At 36.2% G+C, this 17,273-nt stretch overlaps 2 protein-coding genes across 6 annotated transcripts in view; one reads left to right on the top strand and one right to left on the bottom strand.

Annotated features, from left to right (window-relative positions):
- TRMT1L (tRNA methyltransferase 1L) overlaps positions 1–930 on the top strand; it is a 45,219-nt gene extending 44,289 nt beyond the window's left edge. The window contains exon 16 of the mRNA XM_045811498.2: positions 157–930. Within this exon, the coding sequence (XP_045667454.1) occupies position 157 (1 nt within the window). The 3' untranslated portion in view covers positions 158–930. The remainder of the gene's footprint in view (positions 1–156) is intronic.
- Positions 138–17,273, bottom strand: part of RNF2 (ring finger protein 2) — a 58,187-nt gene continuing 41,051 nt past the window's right edge. For all 5 annotated transcript variants that reach the window (XM_045811480.2, XM_087858454.1, XM_045811479.2 and 2 more), the window contains 3 exons: positions 14,777–15,049; positions 13,690–13,861; positions 138–13,402 (listed from right to left, as the gene is read on the bottom strand). In XM_045811480.2, the coding sequence (XP_045667436.1) occupies positions 13,301–13,402; positions 13,690–13,861; positions 14,777–15,049 (547 nt within the window). In that variant the 3' untranslated portion in view covers positions 138–13,300. The remainder of the gene's footprint in view (positions 13,403–13,689; positions 13,862–14,776; positions 15,050–17,273) is intronic.

The following is a 17,273-nucleotide window of genomic DNA, read 5'->3' as shown; positions in this document are numbered from 1 at the left end:
ATCACACCCATGACATATACAAAAATCCAGAGAGTGGGGTTAACATAGTATATTAGCAGAAATTTAAAAAAAATCTCTTTGTGTTATTACAGCATAGTTCTAGCAGGATATATTTTTCTCACATTAACAGAGTCATGTTTTTTTTTTTTTTTTAAGATTTATTATTTATTTGAAAGAGATAGCCAGCGAGAGAGGGAACACAAGCAGAGGGAGTGGGAGAGGAAGAAGCAGGCTCCCAGCGGAGGAGCCCGATGTGGGACTCGATCCCGGAACGCCGGGATCACGCCCTGAGCCGAAGGCAGATGCCTAACGACTGCACCACCCAGGCGGCCCAGAATCATGTTTTATTAAAATAAAGGAATAGGTGAAATGCAAGTTAGTTTCTATGATGACCATAAAAAAACTTTTAATTCTTGCCAGTTCAAACTATTATGAATGAACACAAAAAGAAATAAAAATTATTAGTTTTGTTTATATAGTTAAAAATTATTATAAATCCAGAATGCAAACCAGCACTTGGACCATCTGATTAAGTACATATTGTTAAATTGAGTATCAGTCTCAAAGTTTGCTAAATGCTTATCAGCATAACATTTTGATCAGTGATAAAGTTGGGTTTTATGCCAGGAGCCTAATTTGATATCAAAGTGTATTAATTACTGTTATTTAAAATATATGTATTAATTTCACATACACAGGCAAATTTTCCAAAGAAGGTGTGGGAAGTAGTTAAGAACTCTGTTTAGGTCATGTATCAACCTAAAGAGGAAATCATTTTAAGATTCCAAATAATGCTACATTAGCACCTTGTTCCTTTCCATAACAACTATAGTAGTTTGGGACACATGAATGTTGACTGCATTGTAAAGTAACATGAATTGTATCCCTCCATTAAAATTTGATTAACACAAGAAACCAGTTTTTACTCTACCATCAGGAAGCCAGTGTGTTGACTCTGCTAGTCGCTTGCTACTCTAACCATACACTCGGGATATAGTAGGAGAAGGAAAGAAGAAATGGGTTTGGGAGCCAACATGGTTGGAACTGGCTTAAAACTCTCCACTCTGAATAAATGTATGATGTTCTGGTTTCCAGAAAACGGAACTGGAGACCAGTTTAATAATCTCAAAGGCCTAGGAATTTCTTTTCTCAGTGCATAACTGCTCTGGTAAATGGCCACAAGTTACTTTGGAGAAGGCTAAGAGGAAGATGCATATTACATCCTTGTGAGGTTATGGCAGAGTCCTTTACCCAAAGCGCTCTGGGAATATGAATTAAATTAGGCCTGGGAATTGCTAAGGGATCATGCCTAATATAGTAGCTCCAGATGTCCATCAACAGATAAAGATGATGTGGAACACACACACACAGTGGAATACTACTCAGCCATCAAAAATGAAATCTTGCCATTTGCAATGGTGTGGATGGAACTAGAGGGTATTAAGCAAAATAAGTCAATCAGAGAAAGACAATGATCATAGGATCTCACTCATATGTGGAATTTAAGAAACAAAATAGGATCATAGGGAAAGAGGAAAAAATAAAACAAGACAAAATCAGAGAGGGAGACAAACCATAAGAGACTTAATCATAGGAAACAAACAGGGTTGTTAGAGGGGGAGGTGGGTGGGAGGATAGGGTAACTGGGTGATGGGCATTATGAAGGAGAACATGGGATGTAATAAGCACTGAGTGTTATAAAGACTGATGAATCACTGAACTCTACCTCTGAAACTAATGATACATTATATGTTAATTGAATTTATTTTTAAAAAATAATTTAAAGAACAATATAGTGGCTCAGATCAGACCTATAGCTTTTAGTTATATAAATCAAATAGGACCACTCTGGTCCTTTGGCTTACATGATCAATTAGCCGAAGCAAAAAAAATCCCTGTCAGAATATACTGATCATTCTGTCAGTCTTACTATTATAGTAACTAAAATTATGTCCACCCTTCTGGTCTAGCAGTTAGTTAAGGGAAGTAGGTTTCTGACACAGTGCTGCCTGGGCAATGCCCACTGAATAAGTAGGTCCATTTCAACAGAAGCATCTTCCACAGGCATCGTTGGCCAATCAACATACTATAAAGCTTTTCAAGGATGCTCTGCTCACCACATTTCCCAAAGCCTACATAGAGAGCTGACCAGGCTCTCATGAGATATATAGTGAGACAACGGGTAAGCAGACCACCTATAATACATCCTCTCCAACGTTCCTCTAAGTCTTTGATTTCCTTTCTTTACATTTTATCAAAGAATTTCTAGCATCTTACCTCCAATTTAGATGAGCCAGTGCTGAGTTTTTCTTTCAGCCAAGTAAACAGAGCGACATCCTGCCGTTCAAGCTGACAAATTGAGTGAAAATTTCTGGTACAAGTGTATTCATATCAATAATTTAACCCAATTTAAAATTACGTTCCTATAAGACCCAACATATTTACACAGGTATACTCCACATATCATTAGTATATTTGATCAAAACAGCATTTTTTCAGGTCACATTTTGTATTTGTTCCCAAGGACATGCTGGGATCTGACTCTAATTATATCCTGCAGGCAATAAAGGAATGTAAAGATACAGCAGATAGGCCGCTTTTTCCAAGGGAACTCCCTAAAGTGAGGTTAAGGGTCATCTGCCAAAGCAGCGGACATCCAAGGGGTTTCTTCCATTTTAAGTGAGGCTTAGTGGAGTTAGGATTTAGGATACTCATCCAAACCTTTCCAAAATTCTTATCCAATTCTCAGAGTACTCCTGTTTGGGACGCCTCGGTGGCTCAGTTGGTTAAGCATCTGCCTTAGGCTCAGGTCATGATCCCAGGGTCCTGGGATGGAGCCCTGCTCTGGCTCCCTGCTCAGCGGGGAGCCTGCTTCTTCCTTCCTCTCTGCTGCTCCCCCTGCGTGTGCTCTCTCTCTCAAATAAAATCAAGGAAGAAAAAGAAAGGAAAAAGGGAAGAGAAGAAGGAAGGGAAGGAAGGAGGGAGGGAGGGAAGGAGGGAGGGAGGGAGGGAGGGAGGAAGGAAGGAAGGAAGGAAGGAAGGAAGGAAGGAAGGAAGGAAGGAAGGAAGGAAGGAAGGAAAAAAAGAAGTAAAGGAAAGAAGAGAGAGGGAGGGAAGGAGGGAAAGGGAAGGAACAGAAAAGAAAAAAAGAATGCTCCTGTTTCCTGACCAGTGTCTCTACTCTTGCTTGAAAAACACAACAACACAGCAAATTCAGCCAATTTACAGGAACAAACTCTTTCTTATCCAGTATCTCTACAGCTACAGGGGAGGTTGGAAAAGTGAACATGCCACAATTTTAGTCTCCATACAGGCTGACTTTCCCACATTAGGGAATTCACAAAGCCCACAAGAGGTTACAAAAGCAGAACATCTTTAAAAAAAAAAAAAAGTGTCTCCATTTGTCTATAATGCCTTGTCATCCATAGCCGTATGACCGATCCCTTTCTTTGCTGCCGTCCTTTCCCCACCCAGAAAGGACCAACCCCTCTTCTAGCCCAAAAGATCCTTTATTAGCTCGGAAGAGGAGATAAAACTGTCAACTTTAAAATGTGAGGGGTGCCTGGGTGGCTCAGTTGGTTAAGCAACTGCCTTCAGGTCAGGTCATGATCCCAGGGTCTTGAGATCGAGTCCCACATCAGGCTCCCTGCTCAGTGGGGAGTCTGCTGCTCCCTCTCCCGCTCCCCTGCTTGTGCTCGCTTGCTCTCTAATAATTTTTTAAAATTTAAAAAAAATAAGAGTAAACTGTTTATTTGAAATCCCCAAACTACAAACTTCTTCAGCCTACTTTATGCAATTGAAATGGAATGAGAATGTTAGATCATGCAGGCCAGAGAATAAAATTTGCCAAGTAAAAACATTTCCTAGAAAGTGGCATATTAATTGCAATAGCTTATGAGACTTAGAACGACACAGTGTTGTTTTTAAATAGATTATATCCTGTAATTTACAGAAAGGCTAATAAGTAAGATTAATTTATCCAATGCCATTCTAAAACTGACAAGGGAAAGAGCTAGGATCCAGTGTCGGGCTGACCTCAGTGCCCTTGCTTTTAGCCACTTGGTGATCTGTCTTTAGTAAAGGAAATACATACATAAAACAAATAACTGTAAACGTGACCAAAGGGAGTCCCATAAAAAATTCTGGTACAGATTACAAAAGCATGGTTAGCCACTGGCCTACTGTACATTTTCTATCTGAAACCCTTTGAACTTTATACTCGATAATTATCCATGCAGATGCAGAAAGCATTTCCAGCTTCATTTCCATTTTCTACCGTCAAGACTTTCCCAAAACATATTTTTTGACTGACAGCAAAATCACTGCAGACTACAATGCCAGCATTCTGGGGACTTTATGTTGAAGGGAACAGTCATCCCACCAAAATTATGGGGCCCCCTCTCCACTATGCCTGGTCTCCCGTCTCACCCAGCTCCAGTTCACTTTCTGTAGAGAACTTATTGCCCCTCTCCTCCTGGATCAGTGGATCTGGTGGTAAGACAAAGTTTTTGTGGGTCCAAATACTCCTTAGACACACCATTTACTCCTTAGACACACCATTAACCTATCCCATTTTCATGCCCATTTTGCACACTTGTCTTTCCAGTAAGGCAAAGTTAAGCCTTTTGTCATGTGTTTTTGATCTTGTTTCATCCTGCTAAATCAGTTACCATCGACTGTTCACCGTCCGTGTGAAAACACTAACTTCCCAATGTATTAACATCTATTATCTATCTCGACAATCCTTGCCTTTGACCTGTCAAATTTATTCATTAAAAAAAAAAAATTATTCCTTTGGCATCATCTTAGTGGGGTTTGGTTTAAACCGGGCAGTTTACATTTTAATCCACAGACTAAAGAGAAAAAGTACATTTTTAGTAAATATCTTTTGCCAATTGAACAGCACCTCCTTCAGTGTATTTTTATTACTGGTCACCAAATAAAATTTAGCCATCTTATTTTTTGTTAAGAGATTAATTTAGCTAGCAGAGTAGTATGCTTTTATCTTTACCTTAGGAATTGCCTGCTAAATTGTGTCTAGGCCCATAGTACTTAGTCTCCCCAAAACTCATGTTTAGGTCCTACCCTGAGTACCTCAATATTTGGCTGTATTTCAAAATAGGGTAAAGAGGTAATTTGGATTAAATGAGGTCATTGAGGTTGGGTCCTGATCTGACTGGTGTCCTTTGATTATGACACACACATGCATGAGGGAACAATATGTGCAGACAAAGGAAGAAACACCACCACCTTTGATCTTGGATTTCCAACCTCCAGACCCTTGTAGGAAAATAAATTTCTGTTGTTAAGTCACCCAGTCTGTGGTATTTGTTATGGCAGCTCTAGCAAACTAATACAGCCATCTAAAGTGGAAATTGGTAGTCAATGTTATATATATATAATGAAAGAAAAATCATTTAAGTTTTTGAGGGGTTCATTTGAAATTTAGTGTAACTTAACACTGAAGACAACTCTCCAATTACAATCGGCTAAAATAACCACAGTTTAGCTATACAACTAATTTACCTATGAAGTCAACTCCTAATTAAAATTAGAAAAGGAAACTTGTGATTTCTAGCTTTATATTTCCAAAAGTACAGCAACTAGGGGAGAATTTCTTTAATAGGAAGGAAATGTATTCAAAAAGGTCACAGTTTTACACCAAATAAATTCTCTTAGGTATAAAGACATTCTATTTATAAGCATTAGAGTGCATCATTAAATGTTTAGACTGGAAGCAACTTTAGACACTTATTTGGGCCCAAAAGGCTAGCCAGAGCATGGTAAATGGCACAGGAAGTTTAACAGAAGACCCATTTGTCTTCTACAGACATTTTAAAAAATAACCTCATTAGAGAGAAGGCACCTACCATAAAATGCACCCTTTTAAAGTATTAAGGAATGGTTTCTGAGATTTTAGAATATATAGAGCTGTGGAAGTATCACCACTAGTTTTAGAATCACTAATTTTCATTACCCTAAAAAGAAACCCCATACCTAATAGCAATCAGTTACTCCTTATTCACTCCTTCCCCAACCCCTGGCAATGACTACTTTCCATAGCCTATTCTGGGAGAACACTACTCCATATTCCTGGAAGAAGTCCTATATTAACTTTTATGTTATTGGATTTGGTATGTTAGCGGGGGTTTTGGTTTTGGATGTAAAAATACAGAATAGAAAATCTCTGTATTCATGAGAGAGAATGATCCGTAGTTTTCTTGTGATGCTTTTGTCTGGTTTTGGTACCAGAGTAAGACTAGCCTCATAAAATGAGCCTCATTTATTTTTTGGAAGAACTTATGAAGGGAAGGTTTTAATTTCTCTGTAAACATTTGGTAGAATTCACCAGTGTAGTATCTGGGCCTGAGCATTTTTTTTTGCGGCAAGTTTTATTACTACTTCTCTTATTACAGGTCTATTCAGATTTTCAACTTGTTCTTGAGCCAGTTTCAGAGTGTGTATCTTTCTAGGAATTTGTTCAAGACTATTGATCAAGATTTATCTAATTTGTCGGCATACAGATGTTCATATTATTCCCTTATAATCATTTTTCCTATAATGTTGATAGTAATTATCCCTTATGATTTTGGTATTTAGTTTTTTGATCAGTCTAAAAGTTTGCCAATTATGTTTTCAAAGAACCAGCTTTTAGTTATTTTCTCTGTTGTTTTCCTATTACCCATCTCACTTGTTTCTGCCTTTTATTTTTTAGTCCTTGTTTGCTTAGTGGTTTGCTTTTTACAGTGTCTTAAGGTAGAAGGTTATGTTAAGATCTTCTGTTCACATACATATCCACAGCTATAAATTTCCCTCCAAGCAGTTTTAGCTTCATTAAGTTCAAGAATGTCACGTCTTTATTTTCACTTCGAAGTATTTTCTAGTTTACTTTTTTACTTTTTCTGACATTTTTTTAGCAGTACTAATTTCCATTTATTTGTGAGTTAACCAAATTTCCTTCTGCTATTGGTTTCTAAATTCACTCCATTACAGCCAGAGTCTGTCTGCTGCTGTGTCTGCCTGTGCATTTTTTTTTAAGTTTACCAAGTCTTGTTTGATGTAAATGTGTCCACCCGGAAGATCATTCCATGTGTTCGGCTATTGTGTGAAGCTTGCTACAGGTATGTTAGGTCTACCTGGTTTTATTGCGTGTTGTTCAAGTCTTCTATTTCCTTGCTGATGTTCTGCCCAGTTGAACTGTCCCCTATGACAATAGGTATTAACATCTTCAACTATCACTGTTGATTTCTCCCTTCAATTATGCCAGTTTTTGCCTCATCTGTCAATGTACCTTAAAGTCCTGTTGTTTGAATACATGTTTATGATTATTATATTTTCCTGATGAACTCTTTTATCATTATAAAATATAATTTGTCTCTAAATTTTTGTCTGAGGGTTCTTTTGGTTACTGTTTTATGTTCTATCCTTTTACTTTCAACCAATTTGTTTCTCTGAAACTGAAGTGCGGTGGACAGTATACAGCTGTATGTTTTTAATCTGCTACATCTGCCTTGATGTCCTTTCACTTTTGTCTAAGTGACTCCCTTTAGTACTTCTTAAAGAGCAGGTATGCTTGAGACAAATTTGTTCTATTTTCACATGGGAATATCTCAATTTCTTCCACTTCGGAGAAATAATCGTGCTGCATATAGATATTCTTGGTTGACTTTTTTTTTGAGAGAGAGAGAGAAGAGACTCCCTGCTGAACAGGTAGCCTGATGTGGGGCTTCATCCCGGGACTCTGGGATCATGAACTGAACCGAAGGCAGGCACTTAGCCTACTTAGCCACCCAGGTGCTCCCTTAGTTGACTTTTTTTCCCTCATGACTCTAAATGTCTGTCATCACTACCTTCTAGCCTCTATGACTTCTCATAAGGAAGCTATTAATCGTATTAAAGATCCCTTGTATGTGATGAATTACTTTCCTCTTGCTGCCTCCAAGAGTCTTGTTTATTTAGCATTTGTTGAGCTTCTTTGATATGCAAACTCATGTTTTTCATCAAATTTTGAAATTTTTTAGCAATTATTTCCTAGAATACTCTTTGAGCCCCTTTTCTTCCTCTCCTGGGACTCCCATTATGCAAGTTAATACACTTGATGGTATCCCACAGGTCTCTGCAGCATTTTTGCCTTCATTTGTTTTTCTGATAGGATACTCTTAACTGGACTGTGTTCACATTTGCTGAATATTTCTATCAGTTCAAATCTGTTAGCATATATATATATTTTTTTTTTTTTTTTTAAAGTAAGCTCTATGCACAATGTGGGGCTTGAACTCACAAACCTGAGATTAAGAGTCACATGCTTTACTGATTAAGCCAGCTAGGCACCCCAGGATTTTTTAAATGAATTTCTTATTTCACTGTACTATTTCAATCCAGAATTTCTATATGGTTCTTTTACCATAATTTCTACCTCTTTAATGTTATTCTCTACTGGGTGAAAAAATTGTTCTCATATTTAGTTTTTAAGATATGGTTTCTTTTAGTTCTTTGGACACATTTTTAGAAGCTGACTTACAATCTTTGTTTAGTAAGTTCAACATCTGGGTGTCTTCACACTTTCCTGCTTCTTCACATGTATTGTAAATTTTTTATGAAAACTAGATATTTAAGATAATACAGGCAACTCTGGACAACAGCATCCTTTCACCTCCTCAAGGTCTATTATGTTTGCAATTTGTTGAGTGACCTTCCTGGACTAATTCTAATAAGACACTGCATTCTTTGCTGTGTGTGACCACTATATTCTACTTCATTAACTTAGAGGTCAGCTAATGCTTAAATGCCTTGAAACAATGACATAAACTCCCTCGGCCTTGTTGAAGTGCTCTGTAAGTGTGTTGGGACAGGCCTTCAACACTACAACATGTAGTGTTTGTTTTTCCAACTCTACCTTAACCTACACTTCCCGCTTGCAGAGGCTCAAGTTGTGCCACATGTACGATTAGTGACTTTTTTTCCCCCTTGGGAATGCATATAGCTTTACACATGCATGCGGCCTTTGATATTCACAGGAATATGCTAAAGCTTTTCAAAGTCCTCTACGGACGTGTCACTCTTCAGCTTTCCTTTTATTTTTTGGCCACCTTCTGTTTAGTCCCAGTTCGTATCGCTGCCTCAAAAAAAACTGCTACATTAAACAACTGAAGCTGTTTTTACCAAACATGCTATGGATAGGTCTCTATACACACAGGCAGAGTCAGACCAAAGACAAGTTCTGGGAATAGAGCTATTCAGTAAGGACCAGACAAGTCCAATAGTGATGATTCTCTGGGATGGGCTTTTTAGGGAGCTTTAAGCCCCTTCCAGTGGTTACAAGGCTGATGATTTTCACTGCTACCATAGTTGCAAGGCTATTCTTTTTCAAGGCTACCCAGGAACTTGGGGAATGGGGGGTAGGGCAATTTATAATGCTATGGAACTTAGAGTTTTTATTACTGATAAATATTTAGATTACTGAAAGATTCAGTTTTAGAGTTCTGAAAAACTTGGTTTTGACAACTTTTACAGTGTTCTCATCACTTTTATGGAAGAACAGATCTTCAGAGGTCCTTACTCCATTAATTCAGAAGAGTTCTCAAAGACATAATTTTTTTTTAGTGACAACTGCACGCAAATATTCCTTTCTTATAACTATGCTTCTATTTTATTTTTAGAAAAGCCAGTATTTCTACGTAGAAGTGTGAGGGGATTTTAAAAAGACACCTTTTCTCATCTATCATTTTAATTATTTCATGTTTAGTTATCCAAATCAGAATCCTGAACCTCAATTTCCTAAAATGGACAAGGGAAACATGGTCGTCTTCACAAGGTTCAAAGAATTTAAAATTATAATGTAAAACTTAAAACAAAGCTACAGTAATGAAAACAGTGTGGTACTAGCAAAGGGACAGTCATATATATAGACCAATGAAATACAGAGCCCAGAAATAAACCCTCACATATATGTCAATTAATTTCAAGTAAGACTGCAAAGACAATGCAAAGGAGAAAGAGCAGTCTTTTCAACAAATGGTGCTGGGAAAACTGGGTATCTAAAAGCAAACAACAAAGCTGAATCCTTTCCTTTTACCACGCACAAAACTCAAAATGGATCAAATACATAAATGTAAGCGCTAAAACTATAAATAAAATTCCCAGAAGAAAACATATAGGAAGATCTTCCTAACACTGGATTTGGCAATGCTTTCTTGGAAAGACAGGACACAGAAAGCACAGGCAATAACAACAACAACACAAATAGGCAAACTAGCCTTCATCAAAATCAGAAATTTTGGGCACCAAAGGACACTATAAAGAGAGTAAACAGGCAACCTACAGAATGGGACAAAGTATTTGTACACCATGTATCTGATAATAGATTTAAAAACTCCTTCAACTCAACAAACCACCACCCAATTAAAAATGAGCAAGACTTGAAAATACATTTTTCCACAGAAGATATACAAATAGCCAATAAGCATATGAAAAGATGTTTAGTTAATATCACAAGCCATTAAGGAAATGTAAATCAAAATCACAATGAAATAACATAACACTTTACACTCATTAGGATAACTATTAAAAACAAACAAAAATAACAAGTGTTGGTGAGAATGTGGAGAAATTGGAATCCTAGTACACTGCTGGTGGGAATACAAAATAGTGAAGCCCCTGGGGAAAATGGTTTGGGATTCCTCAAAAAATTAAACATAGAATTCCTGTATATTCCAGCAACTTTGCCTCTAGGTATATACTCAAAAGAATTTAAAACAAGGACTCAGATTTACTTGTACAAAAATGTTCATAGTAGCAGTATTCAAACAGCAGAAAGTGTCCATCCGTGTCCACCCAAGGATAAATGGATCAACAAAATGTGACATAAGCATACAACATGGATGAACCTTAAAAACATTACGCTACATGAAGTAAGCAGACACAAAGGACAAGTATTATATGATTCCACTTATAAAAGGTGCCTAAGATAGTCAACTTCAAAGAGAGAAAGAATAGAGGTTACCAAGGGCTTGGGGGATGAGAGTGGGGAGAGGAATGAAGAGCTACTGTTTAATGAATCCAGAACTTCTGTTTGAGATGATGAATTTAAAGTTGTGAAACTAGGTAACAGTGATGTACATAACACTGTGAATGTACTTATGCCGCTGATCTGTACACATAAAAATGGTTCAAATGGTAAATTTGGTTATGTATATTTTACTATAATAAATTTTATGTATCCAAAGGCCCTTTACCACATTTGGTGAGCCTTTCGTTCTTCAATTGAAAGGGTGGGTATTGAAGTTACTTTACAAAACCTTGGTAGTGATGGTAAACAGTACCCACTCACCAAACACATGCACGCGCGCACACACGCACGCACACACACACACACACACACACTACACTCGATGCTCTACCAAATACCTATTATATTTTGCAAAGAATTACACATCTAATGAATTCACTGATGCAAAGAGTTTACATCCTCCCATACCAACAGATAGAAACATACATTCTCTAAGCACAAAGCTTATATTCACAAATAATTTTCTGCTTCAAGACAAAATTTCAATTAATCACAATGGGAATTTAGTTATTTAATGCAACCACTAATCTAATATCACCAATAAAATCTAAGCAGTTATATCACAAAACCAGGGTTATATTCAGTGGACATGCATTAATAATCTATACAACTTAACATTACACCAGAAAAGGAATTGAATACAAAATTTCCCTTGATTTTTGGTGGTCTTCAAATTTCATGGCACTGATTACCAATAAAACTGTAAAAACAGATTTTAAATATTTTCAGTAAAATGGTAAAAAATTTAATGAGCCTTTAAGTTTTCATATTGGACTGAAGATTTAAAACATCAAGCTGGCCCCAATCTGTCAAAAATGACAGATAAATATTTACAATGACTAGACAGGTTATTTAGTTACAATTGTACTGGAGGACTACTCATCCCTGGCAAAAAAACAAACCCTTTGGGGTTAATTTCTCAATGCAATCAAGTCTTTGTAAATACTGTGATAATTATAAACTTGGAAACATACCTGGAATCAGGACAGTGATGAAAAGTAACACAGAAGTCAATCTTATTTCTGATCTATCTTCATAAAGCTTTCTGGCTCCAAAAGCCCAACACTGTCCCTCTATATAAAACTGCATCAAGAAGAATAGAATGACTTCACCCTACTTGCTGACATTCTTCTACAGAATAACCTTTCACTAGGGCAGGGCGCAAGCTCCATTAACTTGCTTCTCTAAGAGTGTGATTAGCAGAGCACCAAATTTATAAACTGATAGGGCCACCCAAAATGCTGAACACACTTTTCAAACAGAAGCAAACTTTTTTTTCCAATTGTTAGTTCTATGTGCCATGTTATTTTTGAAACTTACGTGGCTACCAACAAGAAAAGAATTAGGGAAGCTTTGAACATATCTTGTACTTTTCATCAAGGCTAAAGTGCAAAATATCTCCATATCTCTGGTATTTTAATAGGAAAAAACATCAAACACATATAATAAAGGAACTGAAGTGACAGTAAAGCTAATACAAAAAAGACCTCTTTAAATATACACTTGAAGACTACATAAGACCAATTTAATTTTTCTTTCTTCAGCGAAATCTGTAAATGAACCAAGTTCTCATAGAACTGGACATTTTGTTTCTCTTTCCTAGGATCAGAAATTCCAAAATTAGAGGGAAAAAATGGAAAAAAATAACATTGCATGACAATGGACACTAAGTTCATAAAGAACCTTTTTTAAAAAATGAGATTATGGAAGAAAATACCATGAAAATAATAATCCTATGAGAATTGTTTTTTAAGCACAGTAAATTTGAGCCTTGGTCTTCATGAAGATACTACAGCTTATATAGAAAACTATAAATATACAAGACTCCAGGAAAAAAAGTCAAAATACATATTATTTAACATTCTGTAGGCCTAAAAAACTTTTGAGGAGAGGGATAAGGATTGCCAACTGAATCTTCACTTAAGAATATGGAACTATGAAAAATTCCTGGGTCAAAAGGGTGCTCCAAATGGAACCATACTTCATGAAAACATACAACTTAGATATATTTTTAAAAGGAAAGAAAAAGTCCTGAATAATTGCAGTCCCTTCCAAAAAGGAAATCTTAAATTAAGGGGAAAAGATTCTAATAGTGTAAACGAGTCTGGCTCAGAAAGAAAACTGAACAACATATCCAAGATTCTGTCCATAAAAGTAAAGACGTTACATCTTTAATATTAAAGAAATAGGCTATAAAAAAAGTTCATTCTCAGACTTGGTTTTAGTAAAAGCTCATTTGTGCTCCTTTGTGGGTGCATAATAAAGTTCCATGGGTTTATTCACTTTCCAGTATTTCTCACTGACCAATTCCAAAGAAAAAGAGCCATTTAATACCTAAAACAGAAAAAGAAAAAATTAGAAAACTGTTCAAAGCACAGTAGTGAGATGAAACAAACATCAAAGCCCATTTTTTTAAAATCTTAAGATAAAACTTGTCACTTACACTATTCATTAAAGGACAACCAAAATATATCAAAAAGGTAACTACCCCAATGCAAGTTTTCATTCTGTCAGGGCCTCAGGTCCCTGAACCATTTTCATTAGACTCCACAAAAACACCTGCCAGTCTCAGATGGTGAATATGCTCCCGGTTTCAACAGCTTGCTCTTTTAAATACTCACAGTGAACTGCCCACTGGCTGTTGCTATGTAAATGGTATACTGCTTCTCACTGGCTGTATCAAGGTTCATCTGGTTTGATTCTCCTTTGCTTCGAAGTTCTTCCAAAGCTAACCTCACAGCCAGATACTTGGACAAGTGATCAACAGTGGCATTACCTGAAGTCTTTATGTACCTGGAAAAATAAATCATTAATAATTTAAAAATCCACATTAATGATAAAAACATACTCAAATTATTCTAACAAGCTAAATAAAATGTAAATAGTATCAAAAATTTATTCCTCTATTACCTAAACATTTTTTATTGAAAGGTACAGAAGAGGGGAAAGTACATACTCACCATCTGTCTTAAGGGCACGAAAGCTCTACCTACCTTACCATCCATAAAGATGACATAAAATGACAAAAATCAAACAAATACAAGGAGTACTGCAGGGGGGAGGGGGATACAGAAGCAGAATTCTGCCATCTACAGCAGCAAGAGGAATAATAAAATTTTGAGTAAATTTTATACTAAGAACTGATCGATTTTCTGGTTTTTAAGACAGAGCCAAGAAGCACTAATCTTGAGACTTTTTTTAAAAGCGTGTTTTATAATTCAATCACTCACTGAATAAATCAAATTTAAAGAACTCTTCTTCCCTCTCTAGCTAGGAGGCTCATTCTTTTTATTTATTGATTTATGTATTTATTTTTAAAGATTTTATTTATTTGAGAGTGAGTGAGAAAGAAAGCATGAGCGGGTGGGGGAGGGGCAGAGGAAGAGGGAGAAGCAGCCTCCCCACTAAGCAGGGAGCCCAACAGGGGCCTCGATCTCAGGACTCTGGGATCATAACCTGAGCTGAAGGAGATGCTTAACCAACTGAGCCACCCAGGTGCCCCAGGGTCACTCCTTTTAGATACACAAAAGTGGGTAGGAAGCACATGAGGAAGAAGGAAAACTACAATCTAGGCAGCCAAACATCCAAAAGAACCCTGGCAATCTATGGCATGACAAATACTGCCCTTACTTCTTATACAAAATTGCCTTTTAACTCCAAATTAAGTATTAAGAATTCAGATAACCTGAAGCTAACCTACACACTTACCTTGTCTGTGCACTATCATCTTTTTCCATTAGTGTGGGATGAGGCCTGAATACTAATTCGATTTCACTAGCACCATCCATTACTGGATCAATTGCTACTGTTGCATTGTTATTATCAAGCTCAAGCCCAGAATCATCAGATGTTTTGGTCCGTTTGTTACTAGGTCCTGCTTCCTGATTACTGTGTGTGGAAGCATTACTACAGTGAGAACTGTCACCATTGTCTTCTGCTCCACTACCATTTTCGATCTGTTGTTTCTTGCCTCGCTGTAATCTAGTAAAGGAAAAATAAGGGGTTGCATAAAATTTACATTTGGACCTTTTCAATGCATTAATTTTGAAACACGTTTACTGAACTTTAGAATTCTAAAAAAGTCTTCATAATTCAATTTGCTCCAAGTTGGATAACGGCATTTATTTTGAAACTTCAAGTCCCAGAAAGTTCTAAAGAACCTCACTCACACACATATACTTGAATGATTTAAACAAATGTTTATATTCACTTAACAATTTTCTTTGTTGACTATAGGAATTATTGGCAAATCTTTATTTACATGTTGATAAAATTTTTTGTTATGAGATTTTTCAAGAAAGGCATGATTCAGAAATGAAAATGTAAAAGTTCTAAGGGAAGATATTCATGCCTCTTTAATTAAAGGTTCTTAAGGAAACAAGATTTAAGAGAACAGTAAGCAGTCCCTCCCTGCCAACCTCACTCAAAGTCTGCTAATATACTGTAAAATTATGCTAGTGAGAAAAATGAGATGGATAGCTAAATCACAAGCATGGTTACAGAAGCAGTCTAACAAGCTCAAATACAAAAAAAAACAAAACAAAAAACAAAAAAACAACCCCCCCCCAAAAAAAACCTACAATAACTGGGCAAGGTGCTTTGTATACAGATCTGATTACTCGTCAAAACAATCATCAAGGTAGTTAACATTATCATCATTTTATTGTTGAGAAAACAAAAGAAACTGAAGTTCAAAGATCCATGGTTATAAGCTAGTAAGTGCCAAAACTACAGCTAGGATGTGATACACATTCTACCACATTACCCCTCCTCTATCTTTATATGAAAGAAATATGCAGAAATGATAGTATCATTATGACATGTTTACTCCCAGTATAAGGAAATTATAGCCGACTGCTTAGGAAACATGCTCAAGAACTTATACTTTTTAAAAACAATAACAAAAACACAAAATACGGTTTATGAAATCTATAGATCATTTTAAAATTAAGAGGGGATCATTAATATATCAAATGACAAAACTACGATCCAAAAAGACGTGAACAGATACAGTGAAATATTAGTCTTAAAAGGTGAAATAAGCCAGTCGTGATTCCATGTATACGAGGTATTTAAATTAGTCAAATTCATAAAAACAGAAAGTAGAATGGTGGTTGCCATGAGATGAGGGGAGGAGGAGGAAATTAGTTGTTTAATGGGTACAGAGTTTCAGTTTTACACCATGAAAAAAGTTCTGGAAATTGGCTGTACATTAATGTGAATGATTTACAATACTGAACTGTACACTTAAAAATGGTTAAGACGGTAAATTTTACATTATATCTTTTTTATCACAATATAAAATACATATAAATGATATGAACAGGCAAAAATAATGCAACAGAAAAATTCAACAGTGAAAATATAAAGACTATACTTCTGTATTTCCTAAAATCTACAACGAAAACAAAAGCAAAAGTTGTTTCAGTTGACTATAAAGTAATCTAACAAGGTTACTTGTCTTAATGTACGTATTTTTATCCCAAATTTCTTTCCAAAGAAGTCTGAGGTTGACAGAGCTAGGCTGATTTATTTCAGGCATCATTCTTAAAATAATATTCATAATAAAGATTAATGAATCTTGCTTTACCAAATCATATGTATAATACTACATACTATTCTAGAGGTAGCATTCCTAGACCTACACCATCAAACTTGAATGTCATATGAGGAACAGTAACAGTAATTAGGAATGTCAATATTTAGCCTCTATCCTTGCTCAGCGGGGAGCCTGCTTCTCCCTCCGCCTGCTGCTTCCCCTGCTTGTGCGCGCTGACACATAATCTTTAAAAAAAAAAAAAAATTAGCCTCTACTATTTAAAGAACTAGTAGACAGAAGTAGAATCTGAAATAAGTATAGAATCCAATATAACTATTTTGACAAAGACAGATCAAGACTGCTACACAAAAGAAACTAATTTTAATTCAATATAAAAGAAGAACTTAAAAAAATTCCTACATTCAAAAATATTTACTGAGCAGCTACCTGAAGCCAAGCATGCTTCTATGCAATGGAGTTACAAGAATCAGTAATACTAATGGTCTCTCTACCCTCTAAGGGCTTATATTGTTCTAGTGCAGCAGGTAACATACATGTCAGAGAATAAGTGCTGTGGAGAAAAATGAGGAAGGGAGAGTAAGATGGCTGGTGTCCTGAGGTGGAAGATGGGAACTTAGCAGACATCTGAAGAGAGTGAGAGTGTGC

The sequence above is a fragment of the Ursus americanus genome, chromosome 2 (genome assembly GCF_024610735.1).
Source record: "Ursus americanus isolate L20-20 chromosome 2, mUrsAme1.1.p, whole genome shotgun sequence".
NCBI classification, from domain to species: Eukaryota; Metazoa; Chordata; class Mammalia; order Carnivora; family Ursidae; genus Ursus; species Ursus americanus.
This window is presented reverse-complemented; position numbering and strand designations above follow the sequence as displayed.